The 22,740-nt window shown below is 36.4% G+C and overlaps 1 protein-coding gene across 3 annotated transcripts in view; it reads right to left on the bottom strand.

The window, feature by feature from the left end:
• The window catches only part of EMB976 (Tetratricopeptide repeat (TPR)-like superfamily protein), a 146,848-nt gene that overhangs the window by 24,720 nt on the left and 99,388 nt on the right, over positions 1 to 22,740 (bottom strand). For all 3 annotated transcript variants that reach the window (XM_089803487.1, XM_089803490.1, XM_089803489.1), the window contains exon 7: positions 20,011 to 20,075. In XM_089803487.1, the coding sequence (XP_089659613.1) occupies positions 20,011 to 20,075 (65 nt within the window). The remainder of the gene's footprint in view (positions 1 to 20,010; positions 20,076 to 22,740) is intronic.

The following is a 22,740-nucleotide window of genomic DNA, read 5'->3' as shown; positions in this document are numbered from 1 at the left end:
TAACCGTTATGTTATTATATGAATTGGAAATGGTTAGTTAATATGATTGTTAGTTATGGCAACTAAATTGTATTTGAATAATTCAAAAATATGCTTTCACCATGTTATTTTCTTTTTGCAAGAGTGCGACGAAGTGGGGGAGAAGCATTGGCAAAGAGGGAATAGGGCACAAGTACCCACCTGCCACTGAGTTATCAGGTACTTCGTTAAAACCACCTTGGTCAGGGAAAAGCAGACTGAGATAGACTAGATAATACCAAGTGTCCACCATGAGTTGACTAGGTTGTCTAATCTAAAAAGATACATATGAATATATTCATGTGAAGATTAAGCGAAATAAACATTGTTACCTTTAATTTGGATCTAGATACTCATCATTTTCTTGTGATGCTAGACATGACTTATTATATCAATAATACCCATAGTACTTATGTACATTTGGACGTGTTACATATATGTCTGCGTATATTCCAATATAATGTACATGTACATATATGTAAAAAAATACAATGTATATGTATATCTATGTATTTTTGAAATATGACGAATATGTATGTATAAATAACACGTATGAACATATGTAAATGATATGAGTATTATTAATATAATAATCTAAAGGCTATAATCCTTTTTCTTTTCTTTTTCACCAAAAGTCTAGCGGCCACTTATGTGCCATTTAACAATTCAACCTTCTTTATTTTACATGTTTTCTTTGCCAAGAATTGTAACAAGCAACGCATGCCTTGCCACCTTGTTATTTCGCATGCAATGTATCTCTCTTTGTCCTTTTGATAGCCAAGCTCATATCTGTAATTCCGTGCATAAGCAGAGGAGGTGAGGTTCACGCGTACACAGTCCTTGCTTTAGTGACATTGGCCCTGCAAGTATTTTACCCATGCTTCTCTCCACATCCTTTTACTCAGTGCGAAAACATAGATCGGGGCTACCATTATTTGAATTTTGATCATTGATAATCTCAGGTAGAGAAGTTCATCGCATAGTCTCTACTATTCAGTGCATTATTCCATTATTTGCCAATCTAAAGCTACCATATTATTATAATACATATAGTTATTTGCTCACTTGAATTTGTTGGTTAGAGTCTCCCATCGAGTATTTTTGGAGCTCATATAGCTTAAAGAATAGAAGGACATGTGATATATAATTGCATCGAGCTTCTTGCAAGGTCATTTTCTCTTAGAATTCATCTTTGCTATGTCTTACTTAATCGTTTTAGAGCATAGTGCAATGATTTTCCACGTTGGTCTAGGTAGACCTTGTCAAGTAAATGCAAGTCAGTTCCATTGGAATTGGTCTGTTATAACAGTCATACAAGGTGCCCACAGGTCTTATAGTGGATCTCTATTTTACTATATTTTCTTTGCTTCTAAATGCTTATGCAACATAATGAGATGAATACTGGGTATATGCCGTGAGCTTTCCAATACAAAGGTGTCGACCTCATATGTTTCTGAGATTGGGAAGCCTAGTTATGGCTGAAAGGGTTTAGCTGAATTGAACCCATAGCTCTTATCTTCAATCCTTTTTTTTAATATGTTTTTGAATGCAAAAGATGTTACCTTATGTTGATGTTTGGTAGCATCTGTCGGATAACCTATATATAAATTATATATGAGATATAGTTTATTCTCAATTATGAGTTGGGTGCTTTTACTATCCACCTCTTTCTCGTTATATCGGTTTCACAAGCCGTAGATTCTTTATTACCAAAAGACAACCTACTACTTTGACTAGGTGGCTAGTCACTAGCTAGCCACTAAACTAGTAGGCGGTTGCAGAAACTTTTTTCACCAATAGGGGGCCAATATATATAAGTTTATTGTTATGTGAGAGAAATTAATATTATATATATATATATATATATATGATTAAATTTTTATTATATTAGTTATCTAACTAATATATATGTCTCTTCATGGATTGTTCTCAATTTAAATAAGAGGTCGCTGCCATTTGGTAAACACATACCAAATACAATGGCAATGCTTAGTACATTTGCAGCGATTCTCCATCAAAATAAACATGGTATCAGAGCCAACTTACAAATATAGAAATGGAAGTTGGCACTGATTATGTGCATATAACATCGAATAAGACAAGGAAGATAGAGTATCCATTCTCCAGCTATGGCCATGTCTCTTGACAAGGCGAGAAAATACCATTAAATTTGTGGCAGGCCTAGTGCAAGAAGTGTCTACTAAGTCTAATTTTGCTTCCATTATCAATACAACTAAAGTTTTAAAGCTAGAGCATTCAAGGCAAGCTCAGCAGTTTTGTTTTTTCATTCGCTAGAAGACGGGATAGATTCTTCTACTCACATTTCTCTATTGCAACCTGCTCAAAGCACAAGGTATTGCTAGAGGGCAAATTAATACACACACTTCTCTAATGACATATCCAATAGAAGGATGAAACACTATTTTCAGGCAAAAATATCAGACCTCTCGATCATAAGACATCTACAATTGGGAGGAAAGATAAGGAGGGAAAATGATAGAGTTTGAAGAAGGCATTGGAAAAAAATTCCACTTCTAATGGAGAATAGCGAAGACTAGAATTACACCAACAATAGGGAAAGAGAGGAAAGAAAAAAGAATACATGAAGTGATTTAAAGTTTGAACGAGTCTGATGCTCAGCAAGACATGCCATGTCAGCAATAAAAAGCTAGCGATAATGCAATCATTGTGTTTCCCGAGTCGCTTCATTACTCAGCGCGAGTAAGCCATAGTCAACAAAATAAATAGGTAGCATGGTGATATAGTTGGCAATCTACCAACAAGGATTGTATATCTAGGCAAATAGCAGGAACATAGATGAAGTTTTGGAAAATACATTGATCTCTACTTTCATACGTGAGGATGACACCCATGAAATAATCGACTTTATATGTGAGGTGATGTAAGGTATTGAGAGGAGGGAGGTCAGTGAGTCAGGAAATTAGAAAGAAGGCCAAAGGTGGAAGTATTGGAATTAAAACTATTGTAAGGGTTATTTATAGGTCAAAAGCCAAGATATGAACTTTTTAAATATCCTCCTAGTTTGTGCCAAGTTAGGATCCATAGAAAAGAAATATATTAAAGATATTTCAAACAACATCCTATTTCAATACAAACTAAACATTTGATATATAAATTGGTGATTTAGTAAAAGAAAGGAGAGCGGAGAGGCTTATGCAACCAATGACCCAAGTTAGAATGGGGAATATGAAGCGGAAAATTATTGGATCGAGCCAATACATGACAGTTGAAAGTTGAAACAAAGGAAATAGCACATCATTCGCCAATGAAACCAAAGGGTTTGTTCACAAGCATTTTACGTGGTGTCCATGTAGCACATTAAGGGAAATAATAAAGGCTTTCCCCTTTTTCAGCCTCGAGAACCCATAGATTGGTAAAAGGGTTAATAAAGGGAGCATGACAAGCACATAGCACAAAATTAGTTTGACTGAAAGATGAAATCGTAGAATGGAGCATGTGTCATGTCCCCTTTTCAAATAATTAAAAAATAATAATCTTTGCTAAGACAGGCAGGCCCAAGAAAGTGAAGTTTCGGAAAAAGGGAGTTAATCTTTGGAAACCGTTGGACTAATAAATGATAATTATTATTAAAATATGTTTCATTAACCTCTCTTGGACGTAAGTTACAGTTATGCCCTTTTTAAAGAGGTTTGGAGGCATTTTGGGGGCGATTCCAGACTTGATTTTCGCTCATTCTTTGTTATTCTTCAGAGGCTGCCAGACCTGTGGAGAAGGAGACCCAAGAACGGGAGTTTGCAGGTTTCCAGGGAGACCCAAGAACGGGAGTTTGCAGGTTTCCAGGAAGGCTAAGGACGGGAGTTTGAAGCCATTCCATGTGCATGCTCATACAGAGTTTGCCTTTGTGCTGAACAGTGTAGATTTGTGGGTTTTTGGGTGTGTTTTTTGCATGAGTTTGGTGTTTTCAGTTGAGCATTTCATATCAGTTTTGGTTGCTGCTGTATTTCAGACTTTAAGCTGTTAAAATAGAGCTGAATATATGTATTGGGACGTGATTAAACTTCTGAGATAGTTTATTAATGTTTTTGTGGTGTTTCCGGGCATTTTGTGTTAATTTCGAGAGCCCGATGAGCATAGTTTTTGTCCTACATTTGTGAGCTATTGTGTAAAGGCTATATAGATCTGGAAACGTCATTTTGTAGGCTGTTATGCTGCTGAACTTTCTGTAAAAATTTCCACTTTCAGATTTATTAATAACAAGTGAAGCTGTGAAGCTTTTTGGCACTATTTTCGGCATACCCGATTTGGGGTTTCTTGAGAAATTTGGTGGATCTTTGTGATAGCAGTTGTTTGATTTTGAAAATCTAATTAGAGGTGTGAAATACCATATCAAATCAGAAAAGGGGACATTTCAGTGGTATCAGAGCCATGATCTTGCCAGCCTGAGGGTTTGTAGAAGTTTGCAGGTCAGTTTTGACAACTACCTAGATCTTGCATTTCAGTTTTGAGAACTACCCAAATCTTGCATGTCATAATTTATGATTGCATGTTGCTTCTAATCAGCTGCATGTCAAAATTTATAGTTGCATGCTACTTCTAATCATTTTCATGTTAGTTCTTGGTGAATTTGGTGGTTGTAGAAGTTTGCATTTCAGTTTTGACAAGTACCCAAATCTTGCATGTCAGTTTTGACAACTACCCAGATCTTGCATGTCATAATTTGGTGGTTGCATGTTGCTTCTAATCAGTTGCATGTCCAAATCTATGGTTTCATGCTACTTCTAATCATTTGCATGTTAGTTCTTGGTGAATTTGGTGGTTGTAGAAGTTTGCATATCAGTTTTGACAACTACCCAGATTTTGCATGTCAGTTTTGACATCTACCCAGATTTTGCATGTCAGTTTCGACAACTACCCAGATCTTGCATGTCATAATTTGGTGGTTGCATGTTGCTTCTAATCAGTTGCATGTCCAAATCTATGGTTGCATGCTACTTTTAATCATTTGCATGTTAGTTCTTGGTGTTTGAAGAAGTTATATCCTATTGGGGTTACACTCTACTTTATCCAGAATGGACAGGTATAGTACAGAGTCTCAGAGGGAACGATCTTGGACAATTGATAGCCAGAGTCAAAATAGTAGAAAGGATGGTTATTTAGACATTCGAGATAAACTTATGAAAATAAGCCATGACATGTCTAAACAGTTGGTTGAGCACCACCGTATAATGAATGACATGTTATCTGACCCAGCTAAGGTGGATAAGTTGACTGGATTTCTATTTGGCAGATTTTCTCACAGGACAGATGATACAATTCCCAAGAACTTGCATGAGGAGTTTGAGAAACTAGCTGATAGCCAAGTAGAGGTCTCAGATTCTACTTTGCCACAGGAGGTGGTGGGAAAGGATATTACACAGATTGATAGTAACAGTCAACTTGATACTCAAATTGAGACAATTGTTTACAGGTTGTCAAAGGGTGATGCCACAGGTATTCAGGATGGTATAGTTACAACAGGCAGTGACTACAGTGTAGTGGGTTCAGATGATGATTATGAGGATGTTGTTGTGTAGGATGGTGAGATACCTGGTAGAGATGAGCAGACATTGAGCATTCATGACTTTGCTGAGAAAGAGTACCAGGCGCAGTTAGATGCTTCATCACATGAGGTTGAGGCAGGTAGTACTTCACATGATTTATCCCGCCAGCTGAAGGTGAGTGAAGATAGTATTGTGACTTCATTACCTCATCATGACAGGTATGTGGAGTTAGTTGGTATTGGTCATATTACTCAGATGAGGAGTTTTCTTGAGTTACCAGTTGATTCTAGTTTACGGATATGGACTCGAGATTGTTATATTGCTGTTTGGGATTCAGTTGACTGGAGATCTTTAACACTTTTTGGTAGCAGTGTTTGTTTGGGTGCTATCATGGATTTGATTAGCAGATTACACGGTGTTGTCTTTTCTTGTGCCAGTATCTTGTCTGATGTTGGTATTAGTTTTTATACACCGGTGTTGGGCTTTGTTCATATATCCAGTCGACCATACTTGCTGGAATGTGTTGATGATCTTTCATATTTGGCAGTGTGTACAGATGAGTCCCAGGATCATATTGGCATTGATGACATCCAGGAGGATGTAGTGGGCAATTTTGAAGACTTAGTTTCTTTGGGTACAGAGGAGTTGGACAGCAGTGCTACAGTTTTTGATACTCTGTATGTTGATATGAGCTTTAGAGTTGATTCACAGGACATGGATGGTAATACTCTAGAGACTAGTAACTTTGAGGATACTCCTTTAGACAGTGCATCAAAGGAGGTTTGTAGGAGACAGTCAAGCCAATGCCATCATGTGTCTAATCAGTTGAGAGTTAGTGACCGAGACATTGCTATCACTTGCCAACATTTTGATGCTGCTCATCAGTTATTAGCAGTTTATGGATGGGGTTCTCCTACTAGTGATGAGCAGGAAGGAAGTTATCTTTCCTTGACAAAGATCCACTCTTTATGGGAGGCTATTCAGATTTTGAGACAGAATTATATGCAGTTGGTAGCTGACAGAGATTATCTTATGGAGTGGGGTAGTACAGCATATGATGCATTGTTGGCCAAGGAAGATGAGGTGAGTGAGCTTACTGAGCAGCTTGAGGTGACTTCTGAGATTCTTGAGAGTACACAGTTGGCTTTCAAGGAGTCACAGTTTCATTTGGCTAAGGTGACCATGGAGTTAGAGCGACTACAGTCTTTATCTGATTCTATACAGTCACAAGCTATGGTGTTTGGTGATTCGAGGATGTCCATGGCTGAGATTGTCAGAGACAGTGGAGATGGGGATGCATCCATCCTTGATACTAACATTGGCATATCAGGTTCATTCCCACTAGAGTCAGGTTTAGTTGAGTTGGGTATTGTAGCAGATTATTGTATGCCTGACAGGGTGGTGGCCTCTAGTACTGAAGGCACAGAGACTAGAGATGTATCAAAGGTCATGTGTGATGTTGGTGAGTCGATAGTTGGCATGGTTCCTGCTAGTAATACTACTCCCTTGGTGATATCTTTGGAGGTAGTAGTCAGTTCCAACATGGTTGATGATCAATTGCAGTTAGTTTCATCTGGATTACAGTCTGAGCCACTGACTGAGATTGGCGCATTCTATCGGCATTACACTGTGAGGTACGCTCATCAATTTACCTTTGATGACCATGTTGATGAGATTATGATACAGAGATGTACTTTGGTTCCTAGTGCTTATCATCAGTTATGGAATAGTTTGATGCCTCGAGATGAGAGTTGTGATGGGCATGACATGGCGACAGGTTCTGTAGTTGATAGCTTGATAATACATGACTTAGAGCAGGAGTTTTGGAGTGATGCTTCAGCAAGTGTTGTTATTGATTCTACTCCTTTGGCTATGACATCTCCTGACTTAGCTAGTGATCAGTCACAGTGGGTTGTATCACTTGTTCATGGTGAGCTGTTGACTGAGGTTGGTTTTTTTAATCAACATTATATTGCAGGGTATGTACATCAGTTAACAATTGATCCTTATGCTGAGGAGTTGATGGCAGGAAAATTTGGTTTGGGTTCCATTTCTTCTTGTTTATCTTGTGATGGTTTTTCACCATCAGGGGTGCATGGGAGTTATGGTTATGAGATAGTGGCCAATGATCTACAGAGTTGTGTTGACTGCAGGAGTTGTACAGTGTGTGGATTCTCCATACTTGGTATAGTTGCATTTGAGAGCATTCACCATTGTTGCAGAGTTGGATTGTACATTCCATATAGGCCAGTGGAATGCATTGATGGTATTTACTATGTTGGTAGTCCACTTTACTTGGGTTTTGATATTCTAAGAGTTTGTGTCTCATGGGTTTTTGACTGTGGTAATGGTGATTTTGGAGTTTGGTTAAGCTATAATTGCCAGTTTGATTATGGATTCCTCTTGGTCATATTGCAGAGGATCTTGCAGGAGTCTGTGTTAATTGGTAGTAGTATAGTTCATGACTACATTTGGGATCCAGGAGGATTGATTGGTTTATTGTTCAGCCATTGCTTGAGGACAAGCAATGTTTGGGAGGGGAGGACTTGTCATGTCCCCTTTTCAAATAATTAAAAAATAATAATCTTTGCTAAGACAGGCAGGCCCAAGAAAGTGAAGTTTCGGAAAAAGGGAGTTAATCTTTGGAAACCGTTGGACTAATAAATGATAATTATTATTAAAATATGTTTCATTAACCTCTCTTGGACGTGAGTTACAGTTATGCCCTTTTTAAAGAGGTTTGGAGGCATTTTGGGGGCGATTCCAGACTTGATTTTCGCTCATTCTTTGTTATTCTTCAGAGGCTGCCAAACCTGTGGAGAAGGAGACCCAAGAACGGGAGTTTGCAGGTTTCCAGGGAGACCCAAGAACGGGAGTTTGCAGGTTTCCAGGAAGGCTAAGGACGGGAGTTTGAAGCCATTCCATGTGCATGCTCATACAGAGTTTGCCTTTGTGCTGAACAGTGTAGATTTGTGGGTTTTTGGGTGTGTTTTTTGCATGAGTTTGGTGTTTTCAGTTGAGCATTTCATATCAGTTTTGGTTGCTGCTGTATTTCAGACTTTAAGCTGTTAAAATAGAGCTGAATATATGTATTGGGACGTGATTAAACTTCTGAGATAGTTTATTAGTGTTTTTGTGGTGTTTCCGGGCATTTTGTGTTAATTTCGGGAGCCCGATGAGCATAGTTTTTGTCCTACATTTGTGAGCTGTTGTGTAAAGGCTATATAGATCTGGAAACGTCATTTTGTAGGCTGTTATGCTGCTGAACTTTCTGTAAAAATTTTCACTTTCAGATTTATTAATAACAGGTGAAGCTGTGAAGCTTTTTGGCACTATTTTCGGCATACCCGATTTGGGGTTTCTTGAGAAATTTGGTGGATCTTTGTGATAACAGTTGTTTGATTTTGAAAATCTAATTAGAGGTGTGAAATACCATATCAAATCAGAAAAGGGGACATTTCAACATGACACATTGGAAAATTAGGGTGAGACAACATCAAGCACCAAGGCCCATGAATAAAGGTCAGATTTGTGGAAAGTATACTATGTATTTAAATATTTCTTGTCCATCACTATAATATTATATGGTTTAAATGTATAAGGAAGGTATATACATGAATATATATTTTCTAAACAATTTGTTATGAATATAAATGAAATTGGTTTCTTTAGATTTTTATATGTGGTATTAAAAAAGGAAATAATTTATTGAAAATATAGATCATAGTATATATATATAGAAAATGGTAGATATGCTTATATGTTCCAAGCATATACATTTATCTATATCATATTGAGATGATCTTATATTATTATATGTTCCAAGCATATACATTTATCTATATCACATTGAGATGATCTTATATTATTATGCAGAAATATTATCCTTGAGTATTATCTCTTATCCATATTTCTATACAAGTTATGTGCCTTGATCTTTTTCCTTAGAGAATGTTAGTGTAGGAAGAGGAAGATTGAGATTCAGAGGGAGCCTAACATTTCATTAGAGACAACCTTGAAAGAGAGGGAGTAGATAGAGAATGTGATTTAGTCAACCTTCAGAAATCTCGGTCTTATTGATTCAGAGGGAGTAAACCATGATGAGATGGATTTTACAGTGATCAATAAATTGTAGTAGTCAAGAGGACTGTGATTCATGAATATACCTTTTGACTATGTGATTTTATTGGCCCTACCCCCGTGTACATCATTAGGAAGTGACGATTTCCAAATTTTGTCACTTGTATTTGCATAAGTTATTGAAAGGTGACAATCTTACAATAATTTAATTTTCTCTTATGATGGATATCTTACAATGTCTATGTAGATCATGATAGATTATACCTTGGATGGTGGATGTTTATATTGTAAGCATATAAACAAAGAAAATGTGGTATTAAAAAAGGAAATAATATATTGAAATATTGATCATAGTATATGTATAGAAAATGGTAGATATGCTTATATGTTCCAAGCATATACATTTATCTATATTGTATTGGGGTGATCTTATATTATTATGCAGAAATATTATCCTTGGGTATTATCTCTTATCCATATTTCTATACGAGTTATGTGCCTTAATCTTTTTCTTCAAAGAATGTTAGTGCAGGAAGAGGAAGATTGAGATTCAGAGGCAACCTAACATTTCATTAGAGGCAACCTTGAAAGAGAGGAAGCAAATAGAAGATGTGATTTAGTCAACCTTCAGAAATCTCGATCTTATTGATTCAGAGAGAGTAAACCATGTTGAGATGGATTTTCCAGTGATCAATAAATTGTAGCAATCGAGAGGACTGTGATTCATGAATATACCTTGTGACTGTGTGATTTTATTGGCCCTACCCCCTGTGTACATCATGAGGAAGTGACGACTTCCAAATTTTATCACTTGTATTTGCATAAGTTACTGAAAGGTGACGATCTTACAATGTCTATGCAGATCATGATATATTATACCTTGGATGGTGGATGTTTATATGGTAAGCATTATGAGAATGCATGTGCACATACCTTATAAACAATTTTTGAGTACATGGTGAATGTTGTGCAACTTGATGTTCTGGAGACCATTACTCATAGTACTTGTTGTATATCTTGCATCTTGATATTCTGGAGACCATTACTCAAAGAGTATTTGGTGAATATCATATGTTTATATTCTGTAGACCATAGTTTGCAAACTCTCCGAGTACTCTCAAGTTTTTTTGTTGGGCGAGTACTCTCGAGTTTAACTTCGCGTATTTATAGATGGTAAAACACATGGGTAGACATGTTGATGCAAGGAGAACATTGGATTAGATGCATTTTTCACATCATTTTAGTGATATAAAACTATACATTTTCTCTATTGAAATTTCAATTTCTAATTTAATACATTTTATAATTGTATTCTGAGTTGCCGAGTTTTTGTTAAGAATATGCTGAGCTCTTTCCGAGTTGAAAATTTTGGGCTTGCCGAGTACTCTCCAATTCCAAGTCTACAAATTATGTTGTAGATCAATACTCAAATGTGATCTAAAAAATGGTGAATATCATATGTTGATATTATGCAGACCATTACCTTATTGAGTACATGGTGAGTATCAAGTGTTGATACTATGGTGACCATTACTCAGAGTATTCAGTGAATATCATATATTCTGAAGGTTAATACTCATGATATCAAATGTGATATCAAAATAATAGGTATCTTTTGACCAAAGATATCCTTAATCTTGCTGACTTGATATTACTTTGAGGTAATATGTGTGTTTATCCTCCCTAGCTAAGAGGGAGTGTTGATGTTTGGTAGCTTCTATCGGATAAATCTATATATAAATTATATATGACATAATTTATTTATATAAGTTTATTGTTATTTGAGAGAAATTAATATTTTATATATATATATATATATATATATATATATATATATATATATATATATATATATATAACAATGACTAAATTTTTATTACATTAATTATCTAACTAAAAATGAATAGACATGTCCCATTCATGGGTCTCTTCATGGATTGTTCTCAATTTAAAGAAGAGGTTGCTGCTATTTGGAAAACACATACCAAATACAATGGCAGTGCTTAGTACATTTGCAGCAATCCTCCATGAAATTCAACACCTTACATCATTTATCAAACATAATGAAAGCTGGAAAGTACACCAAAATTCATCAAGGATAGACAAGAATGGCGAAGACGAATGGTGTAGTCCATATAAAATGGACAACATGAATGCCTTGCAAAAAAAGAGAGAAATATATCACAATTTAAGATGAATTACAAACTGAAAATGGTAATCTAGTCAGCTTATAGTGGGAAAAGGGTGTTGTTTGGTCTGTCAAGTCGAGCGGTAGGTGATCAAGCACATGGTGTCCTTAAAATCCCTGGCCAAAGTAAGTTTAGTGGTGAATGATGCCTCCATGATCACTAGAGGTTGGAAAAATTCATAGTCGGATGGATAGTCTATTAGGAGCTGACACTCTAACAACAGGATGCTCAGATGGCAGGACGAGATGGTGTATACGTGCCTTATCCAATGTAAGGTAGGGCCATTCTAAGTTGAAAATGAGTGGGGATACACTAGGTCCATGGTTGGGAGGTTAAGCTTCTAGAAATGCTTCTCCTCTCCTCCAATGCCAAGACTTGTACAAGACATCTCAATTCTATTTCACTTAGCATGGTGTGAGTTGAATCCTGCTGATAACTCCATTTGTTATTTTCTTTTGTATCTTATTTTAGTTTCAGCTACATATACTATGCAGTCAATTCTTGATTACATGAAATGGTAGTTAAATTTTTCAGTTAGATAACATGTACTTGTGTAATTTATTTGGTTAACTTAAATTGGAAGTTAAAGCCTATCATAAGAATGTTGTTAATCAGTTATAATCATGAATCCTTTGTCAAGTGAATAGGAAGCTAGATTACTTTATTCATTAAAATAAAGAGTAATTAAGGATTAGAAATTTTTGGTTGTTACACACTGAGATTGGAGGCCTAATTCTACTAGGTTGGTTTTAGGTCTATGTGCAAATTTTGGTTGTACATATTGGAATATAGACTATTGAAATAGTTGGAAACATGTTGGAAAAGATGTCTAATACCTCTATAAAGCTTCTTCAATACCTTGTGGTGGTAGTTGTAAAAAGATCCTAGGGGGTTGCTTGTGAAGGGAAGGTAAGGAGTCAAATTGGAGTTAGTTGGAGTTGTGGATGTGGAAGTAGGAACAAGGGGTTGAAAGTGATTAGGTAGATTGGAAAAAGAATCTACTACCTATTTCCTTGTGGCCTGACCCATATTGGGAAGTAGTTTGGCTTTGGGATGCACCTAGACGAGTTTGGACTTTACCTAGTCCTTGTGCAACCTTACTTGCATCAACTACTTCTTTGAAGAATAGGCCTTCTATTTGAGAAGCATCATGACTACTCTTGCATGGTACAAAGTGGCCATTTTGCTAAATCTGTGCACTATAACAAATATGCTATCCACACCCCTAGCTGTCTTATGTAAACCTTATACAAAATCCATGCTTATGTTATCCCATGGTTTGTTTGGGATGGGAAGGGATAGGTACAAACCTGGATTAGATGAAACTCCTCTCAACATATATCCTGACATCAAATTGCAACTTGGGCCAGTAGTAGAACCTTGCTATTTGTTCAAATGTCTCTGTCTGTTCCAAGATGTCCACCAAGTGCACAATTATGTTTTCCCCCACGTAGATAATTTGGGAACACAAAGCCTACTTCCTTTAAAGAATAACCCCCCCGCAATCCAAAATCAGAAAATTGACTATAGAAATGGTTATCAATATAATAGCAAACTTCATAAGGTTCTTTGAAGTCTTCATCTTCATGATATAGATCCTTCAACTGATCAATCAGATCTCACAATTTGCAATTGGATTTCTTGCATACCTATAACCGTTCTGCTCAATGCATCAACTACCTTGTAAGCTGCTCCATTTTTATGTTTTATGGTGAAGGTGAATGACTGCAGCTGCTCCATCCACTTGACATGTCTGTAATTCAATTTTTCTTGCCTATTTAGAAAGCTTAGAGCATGATTATTGGTGAACACCACAAATTTGTTTGGCACCAAGTAGTGCCTCCATTTTCTCAAAGCTTGGACCATAGCATAAAGTTTAAGGTCATAAGTGTTGTACCTCTACTTAGCTTCATTTAACTTCTCAGAAAAGAATGCAATGAAGTATCCTTCTTGACTTAAAATTGCTCAAATAGCATGTTTACTAGCATCACATTCCACTATAAACACCTTAATGGAATTGGGCAGTGCTAATGTTGGCAACTCTGCTACCTTTTGCTTTAGGAGTTGAAAACTATCCTCCACATTCTTAGTCCACTCAAATTTGCACTTGACTCCACCCTTGATGGTGTTGAGTATAGGAGTACAAATCCCACTGAAACCTCCGACAAACTTCCTATAGAAGGTTTCAAGTCCATAGAAGCTCCTTACTTCTCCCACTGTTCTTGGAGTTGGCCATTTCAATATGGCATCCACCTTTGATGGATCACATTTTTCTAGTTTAATCTTTAATTGCTCCTCTTCAAGCTTCTGCATCACCAACTTAAGATGCTCCAAATGCTCTTCTCTTGACCTGATAAACACTAATATGTCATCAAGATAGACAATAACTAGGACTGAGGGCACTGCACATGGGCTCAAACTTTTTCTAATCAGTCCCTTGTCCTAAAGTTCTTGCACTTGCCTGCTGATCTTTGCATTTTGTTGAGGTGTGAGCTTGTAGGCATCATTGTTAGGTAGTGTGGCACCTGGTATCAAGTCAATTTAATGACTGATACTCCTCATAGGTGGTAAGGTATTTAGTTTTTCTCCTGCTACAATACTTGTGTACTGTTTGAACAGTGTGTCTACCTCTTTTGGTAAAGGCTACAGCTCCTTATCCTCTTTGGGCTTCACAACAATTGCATGCCCCTGAAAGTCTTCTTCTTTCATCATGCCGATAAACTTCTTGCCTCCAACCATCATCACTGATGACTCACCTTTATCCCTGTCAAATGGTTCAGGTAAAGGGTCCATCTTGTATTTCTTGTCATTCTTAGCGATGAGTTAGGTGTTCTGCTCACCATCATGTTGAGCTCTTATATCAAACTGCCATGGTCTCCCAATGATCAGATGGCATGCATCCATTGAGATGATTTCACATAAAATTTTGTCCTTGTATTCTCCAATTTCAAAATCCATCCATGCTTGTTCTTCAACAGTGAAATTCTGATTTTTGTTCAACCAAGAGATTTTGTGAGGTGCTACATGTGGAAGTCTCTTGAGTTTTAGTTTGTCCACCATCTCAGTTGACTTCCAATCCAATACTGGAGCTGCATATTGAGTAAAGTTCTTTTTAACATCAAATTCTTACCATCCAATACTGGGACTGCACTTTCAATAGGTGCATTGACACAGTTATTGCTATCATCTCCAATAATTGATAGATTCCTCCTCTCTCTTCCTACAGATGAACTTGAGGCTTTATTAGGACATTGTCCACTTTTATGCCCAACTTGATCACATGTGAAGCATCTCCCTACGAAGACTCCACTACCTCTACCTGGTCCTCCACATTAGCTTCTTCCTCTATTATCTGGTCTCCTCTGACCCTAAAACCTTGTCCACCTCTGTGACTGCTTTCCCCCCTATTTTCTTGATCATCGGTTGCTTCATTTCTACTACTTTGACCTCTATCAAAACTACCTCTATCTCTGTTATTCCTACCACCTCTGCCCCTATTATTTTGGCCACCTTTCTTCTTAAGCTTCTCCTCGGCCCTGATGGTGAGTTGAAAAACACTTATCAACTGTTTTTGGCATAAGTAAACTTATCTCATCTTGGATTGGATCTTTTAACTCATTAATCTATCTCGCAACTAGCTCTTTTTAATCGCCATTGTGATTTTCCCTCATGCTAAGTTTATGGAACTCCTTACTGTAGGTGGCAACATCCATATCTTTTTGTCTGATATTGTGAATTTTTTTATCATTTAAACTTCAAGTCAACTGGCATGAACTTGCTCTTCATCAAGGCTATCATCTTGTTCCATTTAGTGATAGGTTTCTTATTGTTCCTTTCCCTATCAGTTTGTGTGTAGTTCCACAATATCAGTGCAAAACCTTTGAGCTTTGTTCTAGCATATTTCACCTTTTTCTCCTCCTCAACATCATTGAGATCAGAATATGTGTCGAAGGTAGCTATCCAATCAATTAGCTCCTCTCCATCCATTTTCCCATTGAAAGCAGGCACCTCCAATTTTAAGTCCTCTTTCCTGGATTCCCTAACAGCTTCAAGGAAGACCTCGTTGCTCTTTCTTAACTTCTTCAACTTCCTTGCTTCTTGAAGGTTCGGGTTCTTGGTTCTGACCCTCGACTCCCTCTTGTTCTTCCCGACTTCATCGTTTTCAATGTCTAAGTTATTCCCCTTAGCCTTCAATTTTTCCATCATTTTCTTCAACCTCTTCCCATTTTTGGTCATTTTTTTTCAACATTTGTTCAATAACCAATTTAAGGTGTTTGATTCCCTTAGGCAGCACATTGAACTGTCCCTAATTTGTACTGAACACAAACAAGTTGGTATGGCTCTAAGACCAATACGATGCAAGTAGATTTCCATTGTGGCAAGGTAAGGTCACAACCAATGATGGAAAGCTCCAAAGACAAGAGAATGTTCCAATATACTCCAGGGTTCAGACAAGTAGGTAGCCCTTTTATAGGCTCCAAATAGCCGATCTCTCACAACCAACTCACGTCTAGCTACAACCAATCCCAAAGCTACACCAAACTCCCAAATGACCCTCCACCTTCCAAGGCATTCACACATGCATTCCTAGGGGCTCTCACCACCAACTTCCCAAGAACATTCTAGAGGCTTCAAACATCTCATTTCACTCTGAAACAACCAAATATTGGGTTTAAAATAACAAGACAAAGACCCACAATGAGAAAATGCAAAACAGGCCTAAAATGGTGCAGAGGCACCTAGAGCACATAAGGAGTTCAATAAACCTTTGGAGATCAAAAAGGCATCAGTGAACATGAAGACATCCAATGACATCAATTGGAGTATTTTGGAGCCTATAATGACCTATAAGATTAATCAATGTAATAACTTTGCAATAAAAAGGCCTAACAAACCTTAGGACTAAAATTGGAGTCTAGGATAGAATTAAGTTTCAAATAGGATAAACTAGTCTTTTTAATAGGTTAATAAGTCCATTTGAATGAGTTGGTAAAGTTTCAGCACTTAGCAATTCCAAAAAAATTCATAAGTTACAAAGTTATAAATTTGAATTTTCAAATTATAATGGTCATGGACATTTAGGAGGGAATTAGTTTCTTTATTGTTTTTAAGCCAAATTAAACCATCTAACTAATTTGGATCAGTTGGGGTAGTTGATAGGAGAGTATTAAATGTTTCACAAGTCCATTGTACGGCAAGAGAACCCATGGTACGGACTGCTACAGCAAATTGAATAAAAATCTGATTTCTTGCAAAGTTTAAAGGGTTTTTGGTATGATTCAAAGCTCTTGCTGATTGGATTGCCTTGCATAATGTTTTGATCATTCATATTTCACCTCTTTGAATTCTTTCATGTTCTAAAACCCTACTACAGTTGCTGTTCATCATTTTTGTGCTGTTCAGTCTTTGGAAAATCGGATTTTAAGACATTTTTGTGTAGATTTCACACTATGAATGTCATTCTATGATTGTAGCACTCTGATTCTCATAGAATGGCATCTTATTGACATCAATTTAACATGTATAGTATCTTACTAACCTTGGAAATGCAAGTTTGATTAATTTATATGGTGATCACCATAAGAAGACTAAGAAACTAAGTGAATTTGGAGGGTAGGCTGAAGGTTAGAGAGTTTTGGCCAAACAAGGGCACTATTTTATGATGGAATGTGTATAGACATGCTGTATACAAAGTGTTCCAACCTTTACTTGTTGCAGGAAAATTTGAGAAGCGTGACATTGAGGAAGCCCTAGATTTAAGGGTTTTGAGGGCACAATTTGGGGCTTTGGTACCTAGAAACCACTTGGAGTCAAATTGACTTCATATTTCTTTGATTTGAACCTATTTATGACACTATGCAAAGATTTGAAGCCTAGGAGTTTGAATGGTTAGCACTTCCTTTGTAAATGCATGAGGATTAGGCCTTAAAAATCTGAGAAATACTGAAAAAAGTCATATACCGTCCAAAGCAACCTACCCTATCCTTTTGGTATGTTAAAGAACTCCATAAAGGATTTTTTAACTGGTGTTTTGGAAAAAGTTGAAGAAAAGTCCTTATTACTGTTGCTGCTGTTACAAGGCATGCTATTCAGCCTAGTTTGAGGAATATTGAAGTTTTGGTGTCTAAACCATTGAAGAAACTCTGAAACCTGTTCAAGTACCTTGGATTGCATATTTTAGGGCTATTGGATCACATCATAAGACTTGTTGGTGGATAATTTACCATTTCACTTATTGAAGGCACTTTTGGTCACTAGATTCAATTGTGCATTTGATTGAGTTTGTATTTGGGACCTTGGATCCACCATATTCCCTTGCCACCTCTGCATCATAAAACAGACCTAAAACAATTAGGCCTCCTAATTGAGTTTTTGGACAATAACTACAAATTCTTCAAAATCACCCCAGGAACAAAATTGATATTCAAACATCAATTTCAGATTTCTAATAGATTTCAAAGAATTAGGTCTCCAACCCACTTCTAGATAGCTAATCCACAAAACCCTAGGTTTTAGGCCTAAAAATCAAGTTGTATGTTGTTTCAGGGGTCTTAGGAGCATACCCACTTGACAAGTCTTGATGCCTTTAGTGTGAACACTCCATTTATGTTCCTAAGAAGTTGTCACAATGAATCAATGCCATTCCCATTCTTCTGCAACATTCTACTATGAAACCCTTCCTACTCACATACTCTAATGCCTATCTTACATGATAGAGCTCATTATGACTAAGGTGGGAGAAAAGGTTTTGAATGCAGAAACATATAATACATAGGACTATCTACCTTTCCTCCATGAAACTCCATAACTACAGTAGTTTTAAGGTGAGAGATAGCCCATAGAGACCAAACCCTAAATAGCAGTCCTACTATCACAGTGATAACTAACTCCGATCAGGGTACAAAGAGCCTACTAAACTACAAAAAAAGAGTTGTTAAATTATATTAAATGCAATGCAAAACATCCTCTTACATTCCCATCAACACATAGGTGAGTATGAATAACTACGCAAAGTAAACAGAGGACTTATAGGTACAGTAGGGTTTCCCACCAAAATCACAGTCTCAATCTTTCATTAACTGTCCAAATTGTCTTCTCTCTATACATTTAAGCTTGGCAGATGTCCTTACACCTTCCACAAAGGCATCTCGACAAGGAAAACCAAAGGTGACTGTTCACCTTCACAAGTTGACAAGAAATTGCAAAAGTTGCACTTTGCAATTTTCCAACCCAACCATGTAAAGACCCATCCAACCATGACCAAGGGGTCTCAATGACATACAAAGACATAATATTCATTACATGGCCAAATTTTATGAAGAACTGACCTTTGACTGGCATTGACCCAGTTTGACCAAGTGGCTAACATAGCCTTATTGTGACAAAAACATAAACAAATGATTTAAAACCAACATGAATTGACTACAATACATTTCGAACATGTAATAACATCCTAAGACCAACTATCACACCAGAATTTGAAGGAGATAATAAGGAACATCAATGGTGCTCCTGCACCAATCATCCTTGAAAAAAATTTCCTTTCTTCTTACTGGAAACTTCTCTCAAGGAGTAGTTTTCTCCTTGACTGGTGTGCTTCTAGTTTGCCTGCCAATTGGAGCACTAGTAGTCATTGAAGATATAACTTCAACATCATCTTCATTACCTCCAACAACAGATGTGCCAGCTTGTTGTGCCTCATCCTGAGCTCTGGCCTTCTCAATATTATCTTGTGTAAAACCTTTCTTCAAGGCAAACTGCTCCACTTCCTTCCTAATCTTCATCTCAATAACCGGTTCATGTAATTGACTAAACAATTCTCTATCCTTCTAATCAAATGTCCCAAATCTAGGAACACTTGGGTTTCTGGGTTTGGACAACGGATCTTCTACATAAGCTGTCAACAAATCAGCTTCTACCTCATAGCCCATCAGCATATAACCCATGAAGTTCTAGGCTCTACAGCTTCCATCAAACATGTATCAGTTTCTTTCCGAGAAACCTCTTGTGACTGTTTTGATCTTTCTTCTTCAACAATGACAGCTAGACTACAACTGCAACCATTTCCCATCCGGAATTGCATGCTTTCAGAAAAATATTTTAGTTTAATTGGGCTCATGTGTAACTATCATTTAATAAAATAATCTATACAAGTTACAAACATGTAAGGTCAACAAGAACAGAAGTTTCTATCTACTCACCTTTCCAGGTCTTATACCCTCTTGTTGCATCCTGCTAAATAGCTTGGCAGCATCTTGAAAATGCCCTGCAAAAGATGAAGAAACTCAGTATTCCAATGAGAGATACTGTTGTACAGGCAGCCTGATAAAAAATGGAAGCAACAAACATCAAATTCATAAAACAAAGTTCTTAAATGCAAGCCATATGCAGAGTAGGAAATAGCTGTTCCACAAATCAACACTTGTTCTTGCATTTTTACAATTAACTACATTTTAGCTAGACCTGTAACTCTTCCTTTCTTGAAATGCATCTCATATTACTTCAAGGAAGAAAGCACACACATCAGTCCAACAACAGGTTAGAAGGAAAAATTTCCTAAAATGACCATCAAAGCAAATATCTGGAAACTGGAACTAAGATATATTCAATTGACACCTTCATGGGAGTTCAATGTTGACAAGCAAGCACAAGTTCTTGAGTTGCCTCATCTAAATTACTCAAATAGCTTTAACATAGCAGCATTTAACCGTTTGGGGAATAAATCAGGAAACCATGAGTGTAGGATTTTTTGAAAAAATTGGCAAACAATAAGGAAATTTTTGGATTTATAAAGGCAAGCAAAAATTTGAAGAAAAATAGTCAAATAATATTTTTTAATAAAAAAATTAAGGGCATTTCCATAGCATAGATATATTGACAGCAAATAAAATATATAGTTCAACTCATTAATTGTAGTGTATAGATTTTCATTGTTCATATTTATACTAATTAAATTGCACATAACATACTGCGGTAGTAAAAATAATAATACAACTAGATGGAGACATCTCAAAATGTTAACTTTGAAATAATGAAGCAAACAATTAATAATTTACAATTGGAAAATGAAATATAATTATGTATATTTGAAAGTCTAGTTTCAAGAAAGATATTTCAAAGCTTAATCTTCCATAATAATCTATTTGAATATAATTACATTAAATTCTAATTTATTTAATAATTTAAGATATATTACAATTAGTTTAATTGAATTGTAATTTATTTAAAACTTTAATAATAATATATCTGAAATTATTTGTTAAAGTTGATTAGGCTTATTGCAGATTAGAATATGTATATCCTTTTAATCTTTCTTTGTCTCTTGAATAATATGTTTACTGATTAATATTTCTTATGCAGGTTATAATCAGAATGGGAATGCAGCAATGTTTTCACAATACAAATACTCTTAATCTGATAATATTTCAGTTATGACAGATTAATGAATATCTCTCTGAGTTTACATGAATTGAATGCTTTTACTGCACAAATGGATTTCGGTACATCTTCACATTCAATCTGCGTTTGGTTATTTATATAAGTTTGCAGAGGTAATTTAGTGGATAGTCATGTCTCTCCACATGGCGAGACATGTCTCTCTGCTAATGATGATCCTCTTTCAATATTGGCGGCAATGTAAGCACCAATTCAAAACAGATAACAATGCCCAAGATTATCGGCATTTAGAATAGTGCTAATCAGATCCTTATTTGATTCTTAGTCAATGCTATCTCCATCAATTTGGCATCAATACTTTTGCCATGATAATATTTGGTCAGTAACGATCATAATGCGAACAGAAAATCTAGATTACACTTTGTAATGTCCCCTCTTTAGTTCGACCTGGCATTGATCATGGATTTGCCTATTCCAGACTCTCGTAGGCAAATGGTGTGGAAAGAGAGTCAATTCTGCAGATCAGATGGTCATATCTTGCTCTTGAAGAAGTGTTAAGAGGTTATATTTTATCATTATGTGATATTGGGGCCCACATGTTATAATTTTAAGTTGAGTTGCACTTTTTATTTTATAAAATTACTTTATTATAAAAAGTGCATTATAATGAGAATTTATAAAGGATGCTTCTAGAAGTTCTAGCAACTTCTTAGAAAAGTGAATAAATAGAGGGCTGGGCCTCTCATTTGGACATGCTTGGATTTGAGAACTCTTCTACTTCTTCATTGTGAAGACATTTGTAGACTTTGGATCTGCAAATTGTTATTCGATCTTTGGGAACGAATCACTCCCTTGGATTGGCGACTTTGAGGGTGTGAAATATCACCTGAATTGTTGCATAATTGGAGTTGGTATTCAGCCATCTCATTGTAGCTTATTGAGACTTCGTTGTTAGGGTTTGTTTTGGTTGGAATAAGGATTTCAGATTTGCCCTATCATTGGAGAAGCATTTGACAAGAGTTTGAAGACAGAATAGGTGCATTTTTCAGAATTGGCAAAGCAGGGTTCGGAACCACATAATTGCTCATATCTCCTCAACCCCTTGGAGTTATTTTTTATGGTTTTACAGGGTTACTACCTAACCCTAGGCGCCCATTTTCCTTGCATTTGGGGGTCCCAAAACCCTGGTATTATTTTTATCTAGCAGCCGTACAGGTACGGCCTGGTACGGCCCTGCTAGTTTGGGCAGCAGCTGCAAATTAAGGACAGTTTGGGGGTGCAATTGGAGGTCTTCATCAACGATTTGCATCAGAACGTGGTGTTCTTCCATAGTTCTTCAAACCAGGTTCTTGCATTCTGAAATATATGTCAATTTTTGGGTAAATTTGCTGTCATACAGTCATTGTAATAATTAGTCCAGAATTGGTAATAAAACAATTTCAGAATTTATTGCATTGTAATTGAAATATCGTTCAAAGGCTTTATATATATATTGTAATTCTGCGATTATAATCTGAAAGTATCAAATCTGAAAT

This window comes from Cupressus sempervirens, chromosome 10 (genome assembly GCF_028749045.1).
Source record: "Cupressus sempervirens isolate cs-2001-9-10 chromosome 10, ASM2874904v1, whole genome shotgun sequence".
NCBI lineage: Eukaryota > Viridiplantae > Streptophyta > Pinopsida > Cupressales > Cupressaceae > Cupressus > Cupressus sempervirens.
This window is presented reverse-complemented; position numbering and strand designations above follow the sequence as displayed.